This window comes from Corvus hawaiiensis, chromosome 9, assembly GCF_020740725.1.
Source record: "Corvus hawaiiensis isolate bCorHaw1 chromosome 9, bCorHaw1.pri.cur, whole genome shotgun sequence".
Lineage (NCBI taxonomy): Eukaryota > Metazoa > Chordata > Aves > Passeriformes > Corvidae > Corvus > Corvus hawaiiensis.
The window spans coordinates 10,616,324-10,634,849 of record NC_063221.1 but is presented as its reverse complement, the minus strand read 5'-3'; the positions used below and the strand labels follow the sequence as shown (position 1 = coordinate 10,634,849).

At 35.8% G+C, this 18,526-nt stretch overlaps 1 protein-coding gene across 4 annotated transcripts in view; it reads left to right on the top strand.

Moving 5' to 3' along the window:
* Window positions 1-18,526, top strand: part of DENND1B (DENN domain containing 1B) — a 161,739-nt gene that overhangs the window by 99,730 nt on the left and 43,483 nt on the right. For 3 of the 4 annotated variants that reach the window (XM_048312184.1, XM_048312182.1, XM_048312181.1), the window contains 3 exons: window positions 2,815-2,860; window positions 4,398-4,499; window positions 12,372-12,497. In XM_048312184.1, the coding sequence (XP_048168141.1) occupies window positions 2,815-2,860; window positions 4,398-4,499; window positions 12,372-12,497 (274 nt within the window). The remainder of the gene's footprint in view (window positions 1-2,814; window positions 2,861-4,397; window positions 4,500-12,371; window positions 12,498-18,526) is intronic. The other variant, XM_048312185.1, reaches the window with a different exon arrangement.

Below are 18,526 nucleotides of genomic sequence, written 5' to 3'. Positions count from 1 at the left end.
CAGGCCATGAGTGCCAAGGTCCAGTGTGTGTGAACAGTGTCTGTTTATTGACTTCAGGAGGGTTTTCTACCCCCATGCAGCTTATCTCAGCCTTGAATGCCATTATGAGAGCTCCAGCGTGAGAATTGGAATGGCCATCCAAAAAGTGAGACATAATAAATTTCTTTTTCTAAAAGATAGCAAAATACTGGGCTGTAAAAGGAATATTCATTGTAGCTGTAGAGCAAATAACGGCACAGTTAATGAAAAATTGAGTTTTAGATTGTTATATAAAATTGATTTCTCTTCTCTTCTAAATAAAAGGAGACTTTTGCACTCAGCAGAGTGAGTGGCTAGCTTTCAAGAAAACTTCTACAAAAATTGTTTGAGCATTGATATAATAATTATGTTTGAATAAAATTAATTTTTGTAAAGGAGAAAGCTAATTTCATGACATTTCTGTGTAATATCTCAGCAAACTAAATCACCGATATTAGAATACACGCCAGTTTTGTCTGTGCATGATAAAGCATCTGTTATACTGATGCTCTGTTAAGAATATAATGCAATTAGAAAATTCAAGTTACAGTTGCAATAGGTCTTTATGAGCTTTGGTCTCTTCTGAATTAGAATATACATATGCCTGTTTCCGTGAGAATGGGACGATTATTTCCGAATTAACTTGGATGTTTTGCATAATGTAGTAATTATTTTGGGCAATGATACCACAGATTGATATTTTTGGTGATAACATGCATAAGCAAGAGAAAAACTGTATAGCAGCCCCCAGTAGTATTGTAGTAAGCCATTTCATGTACATATTACAGTCCTCTGCTGTTAAGACTTCAGAATTCAGCAGTAATAAAATTCACTTTTTGCTGAAAACGATCAAATTAACTTTCCATACCTGCAGTTTTTATTTCATCCATTTTCAAGATGCGCTTTGTACCTTTATTCTGTTAACTTCAAAATTGAAATGATGTAGCTGTTGCTTTGTTCTGTAGAGAAAAGAGCTACATGCTACCCTTTTTAATGACAGGTTTATTAATGGAGCAAATCATCAGCTATCTTAAGTCAGCACAGGCATGGTGAAGCTACTGGAACAGTGTCGATGTACGAGAAAACAAGTGTGCATAAAATCCATACATCATATAGCACTTGTTTTCCATGTAGTTTCTCCTGTTCACATTATTTGGAACACTAAGATATCCTGATATGAGGAACCTGAGGATCTATTTTGCTGCATATTCCACTGCAGATTTCTCAGTTACGTGTCAGCCGAGATCGTTCTTACTGGCTTGGTTAAATATGTTAAATAGTACAAAGCATTCTTAAAATTATAGTGGTTTAAAGCTGTTTAAATCCTCTCTGAATATGTAGGTGTGTCTGCTCTGGAGTGACACTCATTTACAACTCCATGTAATTTGTGTTTAGTTCACAAAGACATAAGGATTAGCCTGGATGAAGTCATCAGGAAGTGCTAAAATTTTGTCAGTATTGGGCTAAGAAAAAGATGTGTGGGAAAATAAAGCCTCTTTTCCTTTTTGGAAGCCCCATTGCCTAGAAAAACTTTAAGTCATGACAGTTTGCAGTTTCAGCAAACCTATATTTTGATAACATAAACATGATGAAATCTTGTTTGGGCCTTGCTCAGGCTGGGTTTTTGGTTTTGTTTGTTGATTTTTGTTTGGATTATTTTTGCATTGATCCTCTCCCGTGGGACGTTGTTAATGAGAGCAATTGGCTGATCCATAGGATGTACAGATTTTTCTAAAATGGGCTGTAGTCCTAGGCAGGTGAGAATTGCTTCTTCTGGTCCCAGAGGTGGGGCCAAACGGATGAGACCACATGAACTGATGCAGTGAAGCCTTTCCCCATCCTTGGGAAGTCAATCACCAATCAGTCAGTGCCACTGGCTCAGATCCATGATCAAATTATTGCCATGAGAGAAATTGTGTCTGAGTTGTTTGTGTACCTTTGTATAAGTCATCTTACCTCTGAAAATTTATTTATTTTTCAGAGGTTATTTTTATTTAGGTTTTTTTTTTTTTTCTGTGTGGTCTATTAGTGATTCGTTTCCCACTGAGTTGCCAAAACCAGCCTGTCTGTTGCTTGCTTCTCTGGAGTGCATATTGTCAGTAATCTCACAGAACCCAAGTGTCTGATGGTGATTGTTGGAGTTTTTTTTTTCCTTCAGTGCTGGACACTGAGTATATTCTTGGTCAGATGTTGCCAGAACAGAAGATTGTAGGAAGCCATGATAAATTAGCCTAATTCAGTTTCTTGCTTGCATACGGCAGGAGGTCTTAATGCAGTGGCTTTCTGTGGATATTTGTTTTATTTGGAGAATATAGTTCCTTGTCTTATGCAAGTTGGAAAGGAGTAGTTTATTCTCTCTAGTTAAACAGGATATTATACAGCTTCCAAAATCTTGCCAGGGAAGGGTTTTAGAACCAAACCATGATGTTTGTGTTGCATTGTGGTGATGGTAACTGGGACCATGTTCTCCAGAATGGTGTTTCAAAACCAGACCACTTTGGGAACATCTGCTGGGTTAGCTCAGTGTGGTCAGTTATTGGAACTAGGTGTGAATGAAAGCTGTGGGGCCTCCTTGCTCATACCTCATCATTTGGAGCAGCATCATTTATTTTGTGGTCATTTTTACTGCAGAGTAAAATAAAATTTTCCTTGTCGAGTAAAAATTCCTGTAGCAACTGTGTTCATTTAATACTGTCTTAAACAGGTGACGGTTTACTAGGGTCTTATGTGCCAAGATTTAAAATACTCCATTAATGTTGTACTTAAAACTTGATGTTTTCCACTTTTTTTCTTCAGTGCACCAATGCCTTATCTAATTGGCGTCCACTTAAGCTTGATAGAGGTAAGTTTAGTATACACTTCAGTGTACTGGGAAGCATGAGGTGTGTGCACCATAAAAAAATTTTTAATGGAAGTGCTTCAGGAAATATTCCTGTATTTTAGCATGTAGAATTACAAAATTTAAGCTTCATATGCTTTACTAAGTAAAAAATGTCTCTCTTTGAAATATTACTTTTGCAGTGTTTTATGGAGACATGTAGCTCTATGTCGTGATTTGTTTCTTTGTCTGATTAGTAGCTCAGTGATAGTTATTTTCCTGCATTTAGTACTTTAGCAACAGATTTTCCCAATAATGAGAACAGGTAAAATTTGTTTTGGAGTCACCATCACTCAGATTTCAGCATTATTGTGATTTCCTGGATAATTTGTGCTCCCGTCCCTCTGAAAATTTGAGTCTGACCTCCATCCCGTAACACTCATAACTATTAATTTAGAAATTTGTATTTTTTTGCCAAAAAACAAGAGGTAGCTTTTACAGATTTGAATGTAAATCAACACAATAGAACTCACCTGACTGGTCAGTAAATAGCTGGGTATGGAATAGTTTTGCCTTTTTCCATAAGCGTTTGATTACACTGTGAAGCCTACATGTGCCATCTGATTATCATGCAGAGTAGATAATTGATTTGAGAACATTATTTGATTTACACTTCAGCTAAAGCAGTTTCTAAGGATCAATTCACATCTGCTAAGCTGATGGGGTGGGGGTCTTTCCTGAGCCACCAGCACTTTTGTTTTTCCAGAAAAAGGCCTTCTATATCATCTCCACTTCTTAACTCCAGGCACAGCCTTCTGTGCTCCGAAATCAGGTTCATATGACCTGCATGCATTGATCATAATATCTTCACTAGGATGTTTTTTCTTATTCAATAAGGAAATAATGGAACAGAAAGATTTGCTCTGAAAAAGAAGCCACTCAGTTCCTTCAGGAATTATTTCCTGCATTATTATGTATTATTGTCGGACCATATAGAAAAGAGTTCTATCCCTTTTTCCTGAAAGGAACAAATTGTTTAATTCTTAGCTGCTAGCCACGTACATGGATGAAAAAGGGTTTTATCCATTCTTCTGTGGTAATAGTAGGTGTCACATGCCTGGTGCTTACATAAATCTGCAAATAATGGTAGTTTTTTCTCTCATTTTCATCTGATTGTATCATTAACATCTTTGATTTTCACAAATTTGAAAGAATGAAATGTTGTTATAAGATATATTTACTTCCAATATATATTTATCCAATATATATTTGTCCAATATATTTAACTGTGTTCTGTGTAAATCTTGGTTTTTCAGGAATTCATTTCAGAGATTATTAATATAACCTTACTGTTTGAAGAATAAGAAGTATTTTTAAAAGCTACTCTGAATGCTATATCTACTTCACAAATCCTACATCTAAAACTCCAACTGTTGTTTTTGCCATTACTGTCCTTTGTATAAAATCATCATTTGTAATTTAGCACGTTATAATAAAAATGTACTTCAGGAGCACACCATAGTAAATTGTTTCTCCAGTATTTTTTTTTTCTTCTTTACAGAGAGTAAAAAATAGATCACTGGAGGATGTGGTTTTGCTAAATGTTGACACAAACACTCTAGAAACCCCTTTTAATGACCTGAACAACATACCTGGTGAAGTGGTGAGTCTTAGACATTTCATTCTTTCTTTCTTTCTTATATAGGTGCTTGAATTACTAGTAGTTATTTTTGCCTCGTTTTGCTAACTGCTATAAAAGGAATAAGGGGGTGAAAAGCACCTAGTTCAGACCTCTGTATTTGAGATTTTTACCTTTTTGACAGTTGAGGAGATGTTGAATGGAACATCATATTCCTTATTGTAAAAGTAGGATCATAATTATAAAGCTAGCTGCATTCATTAGGCAGAGCTGCTTTAAACGCAAGAGTCTCTTCATCTCATCTTAATCATTATATTACAAAGTAGGCATTTCTGTCTGCCTAGTGGCATGTCTTGCAAAAGAACGAGAGAGTTTTTGAAGGCAAAAAGAAGAAGGGGGCCAATTATCGGCTTCTGCTTCCCTGCCACCTGCCAGCGCTTTCCTTTTAATTAATGATCTGATGGCACTGGTCAATATAATAAGAAATGCTTGTACAGTTGGGGTCAGAAAATTCAGGCTTTGATCTTCTTCAACTTTGTGAAACATTTATTTGTTTTCTCTAAATTATTTCAGTTTTATTTTAATCTCTTCTATCCTGCTGAGGGCTGCATGAATGAAAACCTATACTGTTTGTCATTTGCTTTGGCAGAGCAAAGACTGCTTACTTAGGATTCTATTTGTAAATTAAACTGCAAACCCAGTTTGTCATAAAAGACATCTGATCCTTTTGAAATGACGAAAGCTGTCTTTTGTCTGTAAAGGATGATAAATTAAGTGCCAGTTCTTTCTGGACTTTGATCTTGCAGAGGGTGCCCCCCCCTTTTTTTTTTGCCTTTTTTTTTTTATTGCCTATAGGGGAACATACTCTCTATATCATTTTAAATAGTCACAAAATTCACTTATCTTGTTTTTCCCAGTAGAGCTCTAAAAGAATATAACTGTGAAACCACTGTTTTTATTATTTAATTAAAGATGCGCAAGCTATCACAAATAGTTGTCGAGACAAAGAATTTTATATCAAAATATGAAATCAAAGTTACATTTTCTGAAATTGTAAAAATAAAAATCCCCTGTTGTAATAAAAGTAAGATCCTATAGTGACACACTGTGTCTTTTGCTATTGTTGGTAATTTGTATATATTTAGTACAATAGAAGTCAAACTCTTGATGATTATATTCATGAAAGTCCCCTTTGATTGTAATGATGTTAAAATCTAGACTTTTTATAGATCATCTGGTCAGTCTTTCGACTCAGTCTCAACTGTAGTTCAGAAATGTAAAAGACTATAAAAATTATTGTGATGTTCTGTGGTTCACACTAGTATGTGTATTATTGCATTGGTATATTTTGTGATGTTTTATGATTTACTTATGCATGTATACATGCACAAACATATATACAATAACTTCGACTGTACCCTATCATGCAAGAGTGTAACAAGTAAAGTAAAAAGAGCGTTGTTTCCTGGTGTGTCAGTAACTTTAACTGGGCTTCCATTGAGTGAATAAGGTTGATGTTATAATGCCATGAAGGTCTGTATGCCAAATAATAGCTGGATGTCGAATTGAGAATGAGGCATCATATTCCATGAGATACTGGAGTTGTAGCTGGAGGTCCTTCAAACAGCCAAAATGGATCTTTGTGCAATAAAAGAGGTACTTATTATGTGTTTCACAGGTGCATATCAAAATGATCTCTAAATAAGTAGGCTAGCATGAAGGAAATAGGAACACATCTTCATACTTCTAGAAGTGTATTTTCTCCCATAATATATGCATGTTATTACTACAAATCTTAAAGTAGGTTATCCAAGTGTACAGACTGCAGACTAGACTTATAATATCTTTTCCATAGCTAATATAGAACAAAAAAGAACAGTGTTCTATGCAAAATATACTTGCAGAACTTGAGGATTTTATACTGAAGCTTTTGAGTAATCCCATCTCTTCCTTCACTTCAATCTGTAAGGCAATTAAATTAAACATTTTGATGGAATGCATATACAATTATAGTAGGAAAACCTGGAAACAAAAGTCACAGGGCTGTGTTTGGTTCATAAGGTGACAAAATGCTTGTCCTTCCTTTGCATTCATGAGGGGCAGTGCAGCTGCTGATATCTTAGGGAAAAAGTATAAGACAGAGGAGTATAGAGTCAAAATAGTCAGGCTTAAAATGTTAAAGGGAATGTCAAAGATACATGTGTGAAGCATTTTAACTTATATAGAGAAACCTCATAAGCATAAATAAAAAAGTAGTAAAACTTCTGATGAAAAAATAGAATGAGTACCTCTGAAAGGCATTAAAATAGAATGAAGAACTGAAAATATAAAAGAAGCTGTAGTCTTACTGTCCGTTTCAAAAATTGATTCCAGGTTGGTTAACAGTCTAACAAAAGAAATGCATTATTTTCCAAGTTTTCTAAAACTGTTTCTTGTGTCCAGAGGGAGCAGAGTAATTATTTTCTTGATCAATAAGCCTGATGATGTCCTCACAGCATAGGTATTTAATGGTTTGCCCATGTGTATATGCTCTGATTGTGAATTTTTTCGTGATAAATTTAAGATTGAAAGAAACATTATTCTATGGCATTGTCTAATAAACTGTATAATAAATTAACTGAGATTTAAAGGCATTTTTAAATCATTCACTTAAGCATTTAAATTATAGTTACAGGCTAGATGACTTTCTATGCATGTGAACTCTATTATTCTGTCAGACTGACCAGTGGTCTTGACTGTTCAAAGGTCAGTGGTCACAGTTGTCCTGAATTACCAGTCCTTTTTTCATGAGGACCCTCTGCTGCGTTGCATGCTGTAATCTTCTTAATGGCTTCATTCCAATATTCACACATAATATTTTAGATTTATTGACTGTTAGAAATACTACCATGCCAGTAGCAGTTCCGCTACTCCTAAGGTATTTAAAATTGGAAGAATAAATCAGGGCAAGACTTTCAGGAATCCTTTGTTTTCTTAGAAGGGGGAAAGCCCCTCTTTTTTCGCTCTTCTGACAAGAAAGCTTGTTTTTACATTTCATCATTTCACTGTGAATTTGTCTATTATTTTTTAATTAAAAAAAAAAAAAAGAAAGTAAGGAGCTACTACTCTGGGAGTAAATTTCCTAATATAATAATACTGAGATCAGCACTTTAATAATGTCAGACATTAGAAGAACATTAGTGGTCATAGACTGACATTTATAAATTTTGGGCCTGACCCTGCAATACCTGTTTGCACTCAACTCTGACAAAAAGACTTCTCCTTTGCTCAGATGTGAACACTTCCCCAAACAGCTTGCAGAATTGGCAGCATCACTTTTAGCAACCAAGTCTTACTGACTTGAAATCATAGACTGAGCAGAACTTTTATAAGTATGATCTTCAGAAAACAATCGAATTTAGAGGCTTTTAGCATCTTCTGTGGTTGTTAAATATTGTCAACTGCGAAAGCTACAGAGCTGTTGAAAGATGTGTAGTGTTTGTACTGCCTGGTACCTATACACTGTGATGCAATACAGAATCTAAACTGGGGTTTAGAGCTTTAGTTTTGAGATTCCTAAAGTCAGAAGATTTTTACACCATAAATTTGACATGTGAACATTACTGTTCTAAAAGTAGCATTTGAGAAGTAGGCTGTAATTCATGTAGAAAATTGGTTACTTTATACAGCAATTACTGGGAGTGCAAATTATTTCTTAAAATATGATGATTAATGGTATTATAAAGAAATTAAGGTCAATGTATAAGAGTGCAATTAAAAAGATTTTTTGCAAAATATAAATAGCATAATTTACGATGGTTTTTTCCATCAGAAAATAGCCAAAAATATTACTAATATATTTTAGAAACTCAGAGTGGTCAGTAGTGTTTGCAGTGTTATGAGGCAACTGTTTATTGTGAACAAATTCTTAGAGCTGAGATTCTGTTGAACTTTGATATAGTTTTAGAAGCTAGAATATGAAATCCAAAAGTGCAACTAGTTTTGAAAACATTTGCATTTAAGTAGTTGTTTTTGTCTAAATGAGGAAATTGTGATTAAATGCTGGAGGTCTCCCTGAGATGCTTAAATCCTCTGTGTGTAGATAATATACATAGAAGCCCTTTACTAGCAATATGGATTTAAATATGAGACTCTAGTTTGAGGTTTTTTGTTTTCTTTTCTTTGTGATCTTCTCGCACTTTCTTGTTTTTGAGAGTGAGCTTCCACTTACTTTTATAGTGGTATCGTCTGATGGAGAACAGCAAAAAGTAGTTTAGAACATAACAAGTGTTGCTGAGACCAGAGGAATATCTGAATATATTTTTTTCAGAGATCTAATAGTCATTTGAAACTCCAGTGCATGGTTCTGTATTTCTCAGACAACAATAGTATACAAATATAATTCTTCTATATGTGCTTTAATTTGTATGTGTGTTTGAGTTTTTGCAGGAACAAAGGCTTTGATTAATAGCTATGTGATCTTATTAACTTATTTTTTAATTTTATGTGATTCTTCTACTCACATGGATACTGAAGAGATATTAGTCATGTTTCCTTTCTATCAGATATTTAGATTTTAGGAGTCCTAGAAAGGCCGTATGGTGACCATTTAAATGAATGATACTTTTTGTTTTAATGACCAACACAGTATGTTTCTACATTTTAGATGCACTTAATTACATATCAGTCTCATCTGTATCTCCAAAAAACTATTGTACTGATTTAAACCTTCCCTGAAGCTCTGATTGCTCTTCACTGGCAGTGTTTAGCAGTCCAATGAAGTCACCTTCCTATGAGAAGCTGTTGCTAGGAGAAGATAAAAACAGTTTGCTTCTAGTGTAAATTAATAATACCATTTCTGCAGCCAATCACTGGTGTCTTTCAGAAATAAATTTTAACAGCATTCTAACCCCTGCAGTTTGTTGTTTGCGGTTCTTCAATTTCAAACTTTGTAAAAGTTTATTTCTGCAAAAGAGATACAAAGAAAAAAATTTGGCATTCTTAATCGTAAATAGGTAGATGGATTAAAATGTGTATGAGGAAAAGATTTTGATACAGATGCTGCTTGGTATTTTTTTGGCTTGGTGTCAGAATTGTGTAACTTTCAAATTATTTTAAGTGCTATGAATGATGTCACTCCAAGGGGTCTCACATTTCCTCGGTCTGAGGTGCATGGATCTAAGCAGTCACAATCCTGCTGTGCACCAAGTCTTTCCAGAGAGTTCAGTGCACCCTGGCTCTTACCTATAGCTGCTCTTCTGGCTGTAATAACTGCTTTATCACTCTTATCACTCTGCCTTTGATTCAAATGTGGGACAGGGAGATTTTGACATCAGCCTAGCCAAGTGTGGCTGGGCTGAGCCCTGAGTAAGCACTGTCCTGTGCTCGCCTGTTTGCTGGCCTCAGCTTGGAGGAAGCCAAAGCTGGTCCCAAGGACACTTCAAGTGTGCTGCAGCCAGGGTTCCACTTGGGACAGCAGGCAAATCAGGGCTGTGGCTCACATGATCTCTGCAGGCTTCTTCTTAAGAGCGCTGTGCTCCTGGTTCTTCTGCAGGATAATCTGATAGAGCTCTTCCTGCCTTTAAGCATTGCCCCCTGAGAGAAGCAGGAGTTGGAGGAGCTTTCTTTGAACTCCAGCATTGCCTTTCTGAGGCTCAAATTCCCTCCAGGACAGAAGCACAAAAATGTGCATCTGTCCAGAGACCCTGCCTCCGAACTGCCAGCCCATTGGAGGTTCTTAATATTGCTGAGCTAGTAACACACCGATATGGCAGCCAAGCAGCAGCCTAGTTGCTTTCTAGTGTTCTTTTTAACACATTGCCTAAAGCATCCTGTTAATCAAGCTTACAATAGGGTGCTTAGGGTCTGCCAGAGCACAGGAAAATAGAAAACACCTTTTTCTTTCACATTCCTCTCTTGGTCGTGTAATCCCTCTGCTCTGCATTATCTTTACCCTCTTTCTTCTCTTACCCTGTCTTATCGTTTGCCATAATTTCTCCAAAATCATAAGGTATAATTTAGAAGAATGTAGATTTAAAAGAATGTGGATACTTTTCTACCTTTTCCCTCCCTTATATTTAGAAGATGCTTTGCCTGTCATGTCAGAGACAAAATTTTAACATTGACAATTCTTTTTTGACTTCATGTTAATTGTTTTTATTTTAGTCAAACTGTGCTACTGTCTGTGGGCAGATCTTCCTTGTATGCATTTGTTTTCCCCAAAATGAAATCTTACTTTTTACAAGTATAAAATAATCATACAATACAGATCAAAAGAAAAAAAAAACAAACCACAAAACCAAGACATGCATTTATTTTTTCAGCCTTGAACTTCTTAACCAGTTGCTGTACTCAGACTTGTACTTTTTTTCCTTTTGAGGTGGAAGGCAAAACCATAAATGAGCCTTGGTGTGTGCTTTCCATGGGCTAAACGAATCAGGCTCTAAACTTTTATCTAGATCTGTAGAGCTTAGATATAAATTGAAAAGATCACAACTATGGGGAAAAGACCTATACTGTAAAGGCCTTTCTGCATAGATTATGAACATCATAACTCAATAATTTTTTTTCAAAACTATAGTTATAATTGGACCCAATGGGGGTCTCTCTCTTTGATCAGATCACAGTAACTGTGACTTTACACTGGAAAATGTCACTACTGTGAAGGTTTATCACCTGTAGAGCTGGTCTTTTCTCTGATGCCATGTTCAGTTCTCATTAGCATTATTCAAAGTTTAGTTGTTAATTAGGTTGACACTTCAATTAAAATCATCATCTACAAGAGCAGTCAGGACTCTTGCATAAAGAAACAAAAAGATACTCATTCTTGCATATATTTCCAAAAGAATGAAAGCTGTTTTGGTGATAAATTTGTATTTATAATATCCTGTTTAAAGAGTAACTCTGAATGTTACTTCATTTAGGGACTTAAATAATGCTTTGTTGGGTATGTTGCAATACAAAGGGATGTAGAAATGTGTATTCTATGTAAATAGAGTTGACTTACTTTCCAGGTGTCCCTCGTGATGGAAATTAGGAGAGTATAGACTATATCTGGGTAGAATTCCACGTATCTTGTAATAATTCCAGAATTATATGATTTTCCTCCAAAGTATGTCCAAGGAACAGTTATTTAAATTAAAATTTACCCCTTTCCTTTTTTTTTTTTTTTCCCCTCTAATTCTGTCTAACCAGTGGTTGTTATTTGCCAAGTAAAAAAAGACAAACCTCCTTAAAAGAAGTCAACCACTATAATCAGAATGGTCTTTTTTTCTTACTTTTTTTTTTTCTTTTAACCTGGTGGCCCTTCCTAATTATTTTTTTTATTTTCTTCCCTTTCACATGTTTTATCTTCAAGGACAATTCTAGAGGCAGTGTAACACTGAATTTACGAAAACCTTTCTCAGCTATTTGACTGTGGTAGCAGGTACTCCCATGGTGCATGAGAAATGATGTAAGATAGGAATTTGACCTAAAATAAGAGATACTCCTTGACACTGAATAGTGAGTGACCATTAAGAGTCCTTAAAAATAAACCTTCATAGCTTAAATAAAAATGATCCAACTGTCTACATTCAAACAAGTAAATGCATGTTATGCTGGAAAAAAAATCTGCAAAAATGTGACTCACATGCATTTAACTGTAAAATAATTAAGCTTATTTATGTCAAGAGGCCTTGGGAAAAAAAAAAAAAGAGAGCATAAACCAATCTGCATTTGTACTCTACCATCATCCCCTGCCTTCATTTCAATTAACAGACCAGCAGGTGCTCTTTGCAGTTAAAAAGATAAGCTATCAAGGAGGAGGATGAATTTTTGGCTGACCTATAGACACTCTGGTTTGCCTGCTGATTGGGTTCATACCTTGCTGTACCAATTTCTGAGGTGTTAATTTAACTGTTCCACTCTGTCACGCAGGTCTCGGCCTTGAAAAATAAACTGAAAAAGCAGTCGACAGCTACGGGCGACGGAGTGGCCAAGGCCTTCCTTCGGGCACAGGCAGCACTCTTTGGATCCTACAGAGATGCACTGAGATACAAACCAGTAAGATGGCTTCCCTGTTGCTTTTTTCCCTGAATTTTTAAGAGCATGGTCTCATTCTCTCGAGGAAAATTTGAAATGTTTTATCCCAGTCTGGAACAGGCTGTTTTAAATCTTACTCTGTGCTAAGGAATTGGAAGATACCACCATCTCTTGACAGTGAGTTGTACTGAAAAATAAATACTCATCAGCTATTTTCTTACTTGTTTTATCAGTTTTATTCTCTGTTTAGTATAAAGTCAGATTGTATTAATGAAGCTACTTACAATTGGCTCACCTGGTATAATGTGGTGAAGAACTGAAGGGGCTGTGCCTTTCAGACTCCATCATTTTTCCAAAGGTTTTGCTGTGTTGGAGGGCAGAAGCTTCTTTCCTAGCAGAAGCCACATACATAGAGTCAAACATGCATCTCTTCTATTATATACTTACCTTGATTACACTTAGGAGATATGAAACCCATTTAATCTCATCAGAACCTCAGAATCTGTATTTCTGACATTTTGCTGGTAGTCAGTTGATTAATGTTTTATGGGCTTTCATAATTTCTAAATAATGAGGGTGGCACATATTGAGCTTGTTGGAGATAAAATAATTTATCAGAAAAAACTTAGAGAATAATTTCATCCATCAGTCCAGATTATTTTTCTTGCAAACTACTGGTAGTAGTTGATTTGATCAAATGCACTGAGATGGCATTGGCTAAATTGGATTCTGAGGATACAGTGTTTGGCTGTCTGATGGATTCAGATAAATATGGATATTTGATAGGAGAAATCATCCTCACTTGAGGAGTCAAGTTTGTAAAGATGGTGCGTGTGTGGAACATGGGTGGATATTTGTTTGGGGGTGAGAAGAGCACTCTAAGGATCTATGGTATTCCATGATGGAAGTGGATAGGATAATCATTAATTAATTCCAGATGAGGGCTTTTTCTGGAGGGAACTTCAAAATACAGCTTGGCACTTGGGTCTTCCTTCTCCCTAAGTGGTTCCCTTCCAGGCAGTCCTTTTTGCCATGAGCATTTTGCTGTCTGTGCCGCTGAGAGCCACTGTTACTGAGAGGAAGGGTAACCCATGCAGGCATGAAGTGTTGTGTACAGGTTTAGTTCAGGTGTTTGTGTTTAGCAGTTCTCTTATGATATGGAAAGCCCCTTTGCATTCCATATTGGAAGGGCTGCATCTGTTTTAGAAATCACTGGATTTCAACACACTGCATGTTTCAGTAAAGCAGATAATTTCAACAAAACAGATAGTTGTCCTTTATTCCGTAGTGCCACCACCTGCATCTAATTCGCTCCTTAGTCTAAAGGTGAGGGCACTAGTCCATGCCAACTCATGGCAGCTTGCAGGAAGAGCTGTTAAGTCAAAAGGTGTCTTAGTCTACACTGGGTATGTGCAAACAGAAGGATGTCAGTCTGCTTGATGTCCTTAGCTCTGTTCTGACCAGAAATAATCGTCAGTCAGTCCTTTGTTTTGATAACTGTGGAACTGAGTGTGCAAGTTCTTTAGCATCCTGGTTAGCATCTCTTTTGAAATGAGCTCTCCTTTTAACTGATTTCCATTTTATTTCAGTTTAGCTGTTGGCATATCCGAGATATCTACATTTGCACTGTATTGGAAACAGTGCACTATGGATCATTTCAACTGGCAAACATTTGTCAAAATGACCTTTGAAGTCTTTCTGCATTATTTTCTTTTGCAGATTTATCTTTTTTTGGCTCCACTGATTGCATATAAGAGAAGATATTTATGAAACCATTGTGGCCTGATTATTTTTTTTTAAAGACACATTATTTCGGAATATCTTTGCAGGCAGAAGTCTGCTGGCAAATACTAGCATATCTTGGATTGATATCAACTTGTTCAAAGACAAAGCATATTTAAAAATAAATAAAAACCCCATGTAACTGTTATTTTGAGCTGTGTTCACATAATCTTAACTAATTCAGTATTTCACAGAATTTTTGTTGTGAAAGAAAATTTGAATTTCTCTGTATTAGTAGGAATTAAGAGGATTTTCACATGATTATTCAGCTCATTCTGCATTTGCCTTTTCCTCTGAATTGGAAAGCTGAAAAAAATCAAATCACATTTGCCTGTAGTAGGCCTATTTTCAGCAGTATCAAAGCTTGATAACTGCTATTGCAAAAATATTTCCCTTTGTTTTGGAGTCTGTGGTGCCAGGTCTAATAAGGTAATTTAAAGCACTGCTATGGACTTTATTTACATACTTTCAGGAGCTCAAGTAGTATTTGTGTAGAAAATTTTGTAGGGGCAATACTTAAATGAAAAAATTTTCCATATAGATTTGCAATACTTTTGCTATAAATAAGCTTATAATATTTTCAAAATCAAGAACTGAGATGTTTTGGGGTACACTTTTGAGGATCGCAAAGCTTCTGGTGAAAAGTAAAATAATGTATTTGGACAGTTATCAATTGCTTGAGAGTTGAAAAGCATGTCTAAGTGAACTATTTTTCTTTGCAACAGTGTGTCCTGTATGATTTTAACTTCAAATGTGAAACAACTGTCATTAATATTCACTTTGAGTAAAGAACAGCTTTAATAGTGTCTGTACTCATCCAACACTTCTCTCCCCTCCAAACGCTGTTCATCACACTGAACACTCGTTCTGTGCAACTGTTTGTTTGCAGCACAGCACAGATTCTCCCTGGTATAGCAATATGTCTTGGACAAACGTCTAGCAATTATTGAAAAAAATGATTGGTGAAAGGCAAAATGGGAATCTTCAGGGGCCTTGCAGAGAGTTCGTGGGCCTCCAAAGGACCATATGGAAAATCTGACTACTCTAATACAGACAGGAAATATGACATGTAATAGAGAAAGTTTGTAATAATTTTTTGTGTGTATTAAATGATAATAAAACACTTAATCAGTAAAAGTTTCCAAGAAAAGTAGAAATAGGTTTTTTTCAGATCTCATAATTACTAAATTAAGGTGTCAAATTGATATAACTGTTAAGAGTACTTTTTAATATGCTACACATTACATTAGCAAATATTGTGTAATAGGAGTGAATCTGTAAAGCAAAACAGCACAGCTAGTGCTAAGGACCTGACGTTCACACAGTGTGCATTTGTACCTTCATTGTGGTTCTGATTTTAGTCTCGTGTTGAATACTGAATACCCATGACTAGCTGGAACTCTGCTTTAGTTTAATCCAGGAGGAATCCACCTCACACATGGTAGGTGGGCATGTTGAAAAAATTGCTTCAGTTTCATTTGATAAATCACCAAAAAATAATCCAGAAAAAAGTATTATCAGTGGCATGGTGAATTATAATGGTTTTGTATATGGTCTGGTTCACATAGAGGACTGCAATCCATTTTGAGACATTGTTTACTTTAGGTGCTCACAACTTGGCCTTGAACCTTTTGTTGCTCCTAATTTCTTTTGGTAGTCCATCATTTGGGGATTTCTCCTGGATAATACTGCATGTTCCGTGTTTCAGGATTGCAGGCATAGGTGGGACGTAGACACGAATATGGCAGTTGTGAATTTGTGTTGGTGTCATTTTGTCATCGTGTATATGTGACATCGTGTTTTTCCCAACTATTTTACTTTACATGTTCTTCCTGCATGTACATGGGCAGCTGAAAGCAAAGACTAGTACATGTTTTTCATAAATCATATACAATATGGCCAGTTAATAAAATAATACGTGATGTAAAGAATGCTTAAAAAAGTAATCTATGTCTGGGGAGGGACTGGTAGATAAGAGAATGAAGGAAGAGTTGAAAAATATTGAATATAAAAATATTTACCATGATAGAGATTAATTTCTCCTCTTTTGGGGAAAAAGTCCTTGAAGCTCTTGATGTTAAGACAAATGAATCCAGAAAATATCCAGAATAGCTTTGTTTCAAGTTACGATGGTTGTAACATCACTCATCATCAATGAAGAAATGAAGGACAAAGGCTGATGGCTTGCTCTGCAATGCTCAGCAGTAGGACCTCCGGGAGGGCCAGGAGATCCTTCATGGTGGAGGTGGCACAACCTGTCAGACCTCTCTTTAATTGAACGTTAACTGGATGCTTTGGGCCAGTATTGACAAACAGTGACATCAGCTGTCCAACAGATGTTGTAGTCAAAATACAATAAATCAAAATAGTACAATAAATAAAATAAATAAATAAAATTTATATTGGAAAAAAAATTGAGATACAGAATCCACCTGAATTATTTGAGGATGCATGGATAATGAATGATTATAATTGAGTTTCAAAACAAAACCTTTTAAGGACTGGTATCTCTTGAAATGGGCATTGACTTGTTTACCTTTCCCCCAAGAGTTAGATATGAAAAGTACATCAGAATACAGAAACAGTAATGAAATGGCAGACATAAATTGGTGTTTCATCCAGAACCACCCTGTGTAATATGTTATGACTACTATTTGACTTTCATAAAAATTCTGTTTTACATGTTGAAAACCATAGTGTTTTATTTTTCTCAAGGACTGTTAGTGGTCCATTACTGAATATAGATACTGTGTTAGTAGGAGTTGGTTTTGGGTATAATTGTGACTGTAAGAAATACCATTATATCTGAATCTTTTTTGGGTTTTTTGGCAGATTGCAAGAAATTTACACATTTTGGAGAGATTTGTTTATACATGGTATCTTCCTGAGAAGAATCATAGTGCATGCTCAGTTATCCCTTGGCCTTTATCTCTGAATGTCATGACAGATTTTTAAAAAGAGGAATTTTAATATCAAAATGAAATGATATTAATTGTTGTAATAGAACTAATAGATGGTGTGAGTCTTTTCATGCCAAAGTGAGGCAGTGTTTTCTACAATAAAAGTGTTTTTACTTCTTGTTCAAGTTAAGTATCACTAGATCTAGAAAGCACAAACACACCTTCTAATCTAGGGGTTTTCTTTCCTTTTAAAATGATCACACTGCTTTAGCTCAGTTTTCATGTTCCGCTGAGGTCTGTATAAATAGCTTGCTTAAAATGTGAATGTAGCTTAGAGTAAGAAATTCCTGCTGTGTGTGGCAAGCTATGAAAGGGTAAGAAAATTCTATAGCAACTGTTGTTAGAAGGATAGATATCATGTTTGGGCATAGATTGTTTGGTGTGAGTATTAGCTGTCTGCTTTTCAGCACAGAGTCCCCACTGGGTTTTGATGTTTTGAAAGTACGTTGTAGATCAATACAACAGGGGCCAGTTGATGGTCGAGTAGTTAAATATCAGTGGAGCATTCCTCCAAAACTCAGTTTCTAAAGGTAGTCAGCTGTATTTGCAGAAACAGGAGTGTTACAAGCTTTATGTATGAGAGCATCGAGAGCTAGTTTTGTTTATAGTGATTCAATAATTTACTTGTTAAATAGCACTTGAGAAGACTTTGTGTTTTAAGTAATAGGCTTGAAGTTTTGTAGAAGTTTTATTCGAAAACAATTTTGTTGATGAGAGCCTTGAACAAATAGAAGAGCTAGGAGTTAATCATGTTATTTAATGCAATTTCATTAAAGTTACCAAAGATACCCTGAGAAAGCTTCAATGTGGAGTTTCTGCAGGTTTCAACAGATTCTCTCATTTTCGTGTGGTGAACAGGTAGGAGCTTTAAGCCTACTCAAAATTTTAAATCAGTCTCACAGTCAGCAGGTTCAAATAACATGGACAACTTTTGGATGTGAACTCCTTATAGAACTAAATGAATTTTCAGCAAAGAAACAGCTTTGGTTATTCTGTGTCTGAACTGTACTGATAAGGGAACAGATGCACCAGTGCATGCATTCTTAGTAGGTATCTGAAACATCCAGTGATTAAAGGAAAGTATTTGGGAAAATATCACAGCCATGCACTAAAAATGTGTGTTGAACTATCATTTCCTGGTGTTCTCTTAGAAGGCTCCACCACAAGAAGTGCCATCAGGAAAACTGTCTGGCTGCTCTCTCTTCCCTGGCTGGTGTGAAAGGGGAGAGCAAGCATGCCTGTTTTCTCTCTTGCTGGGAGATAACCTCTCTTTTTTCATCTTTCCCAAGACAACTGGGAGACTGGCAC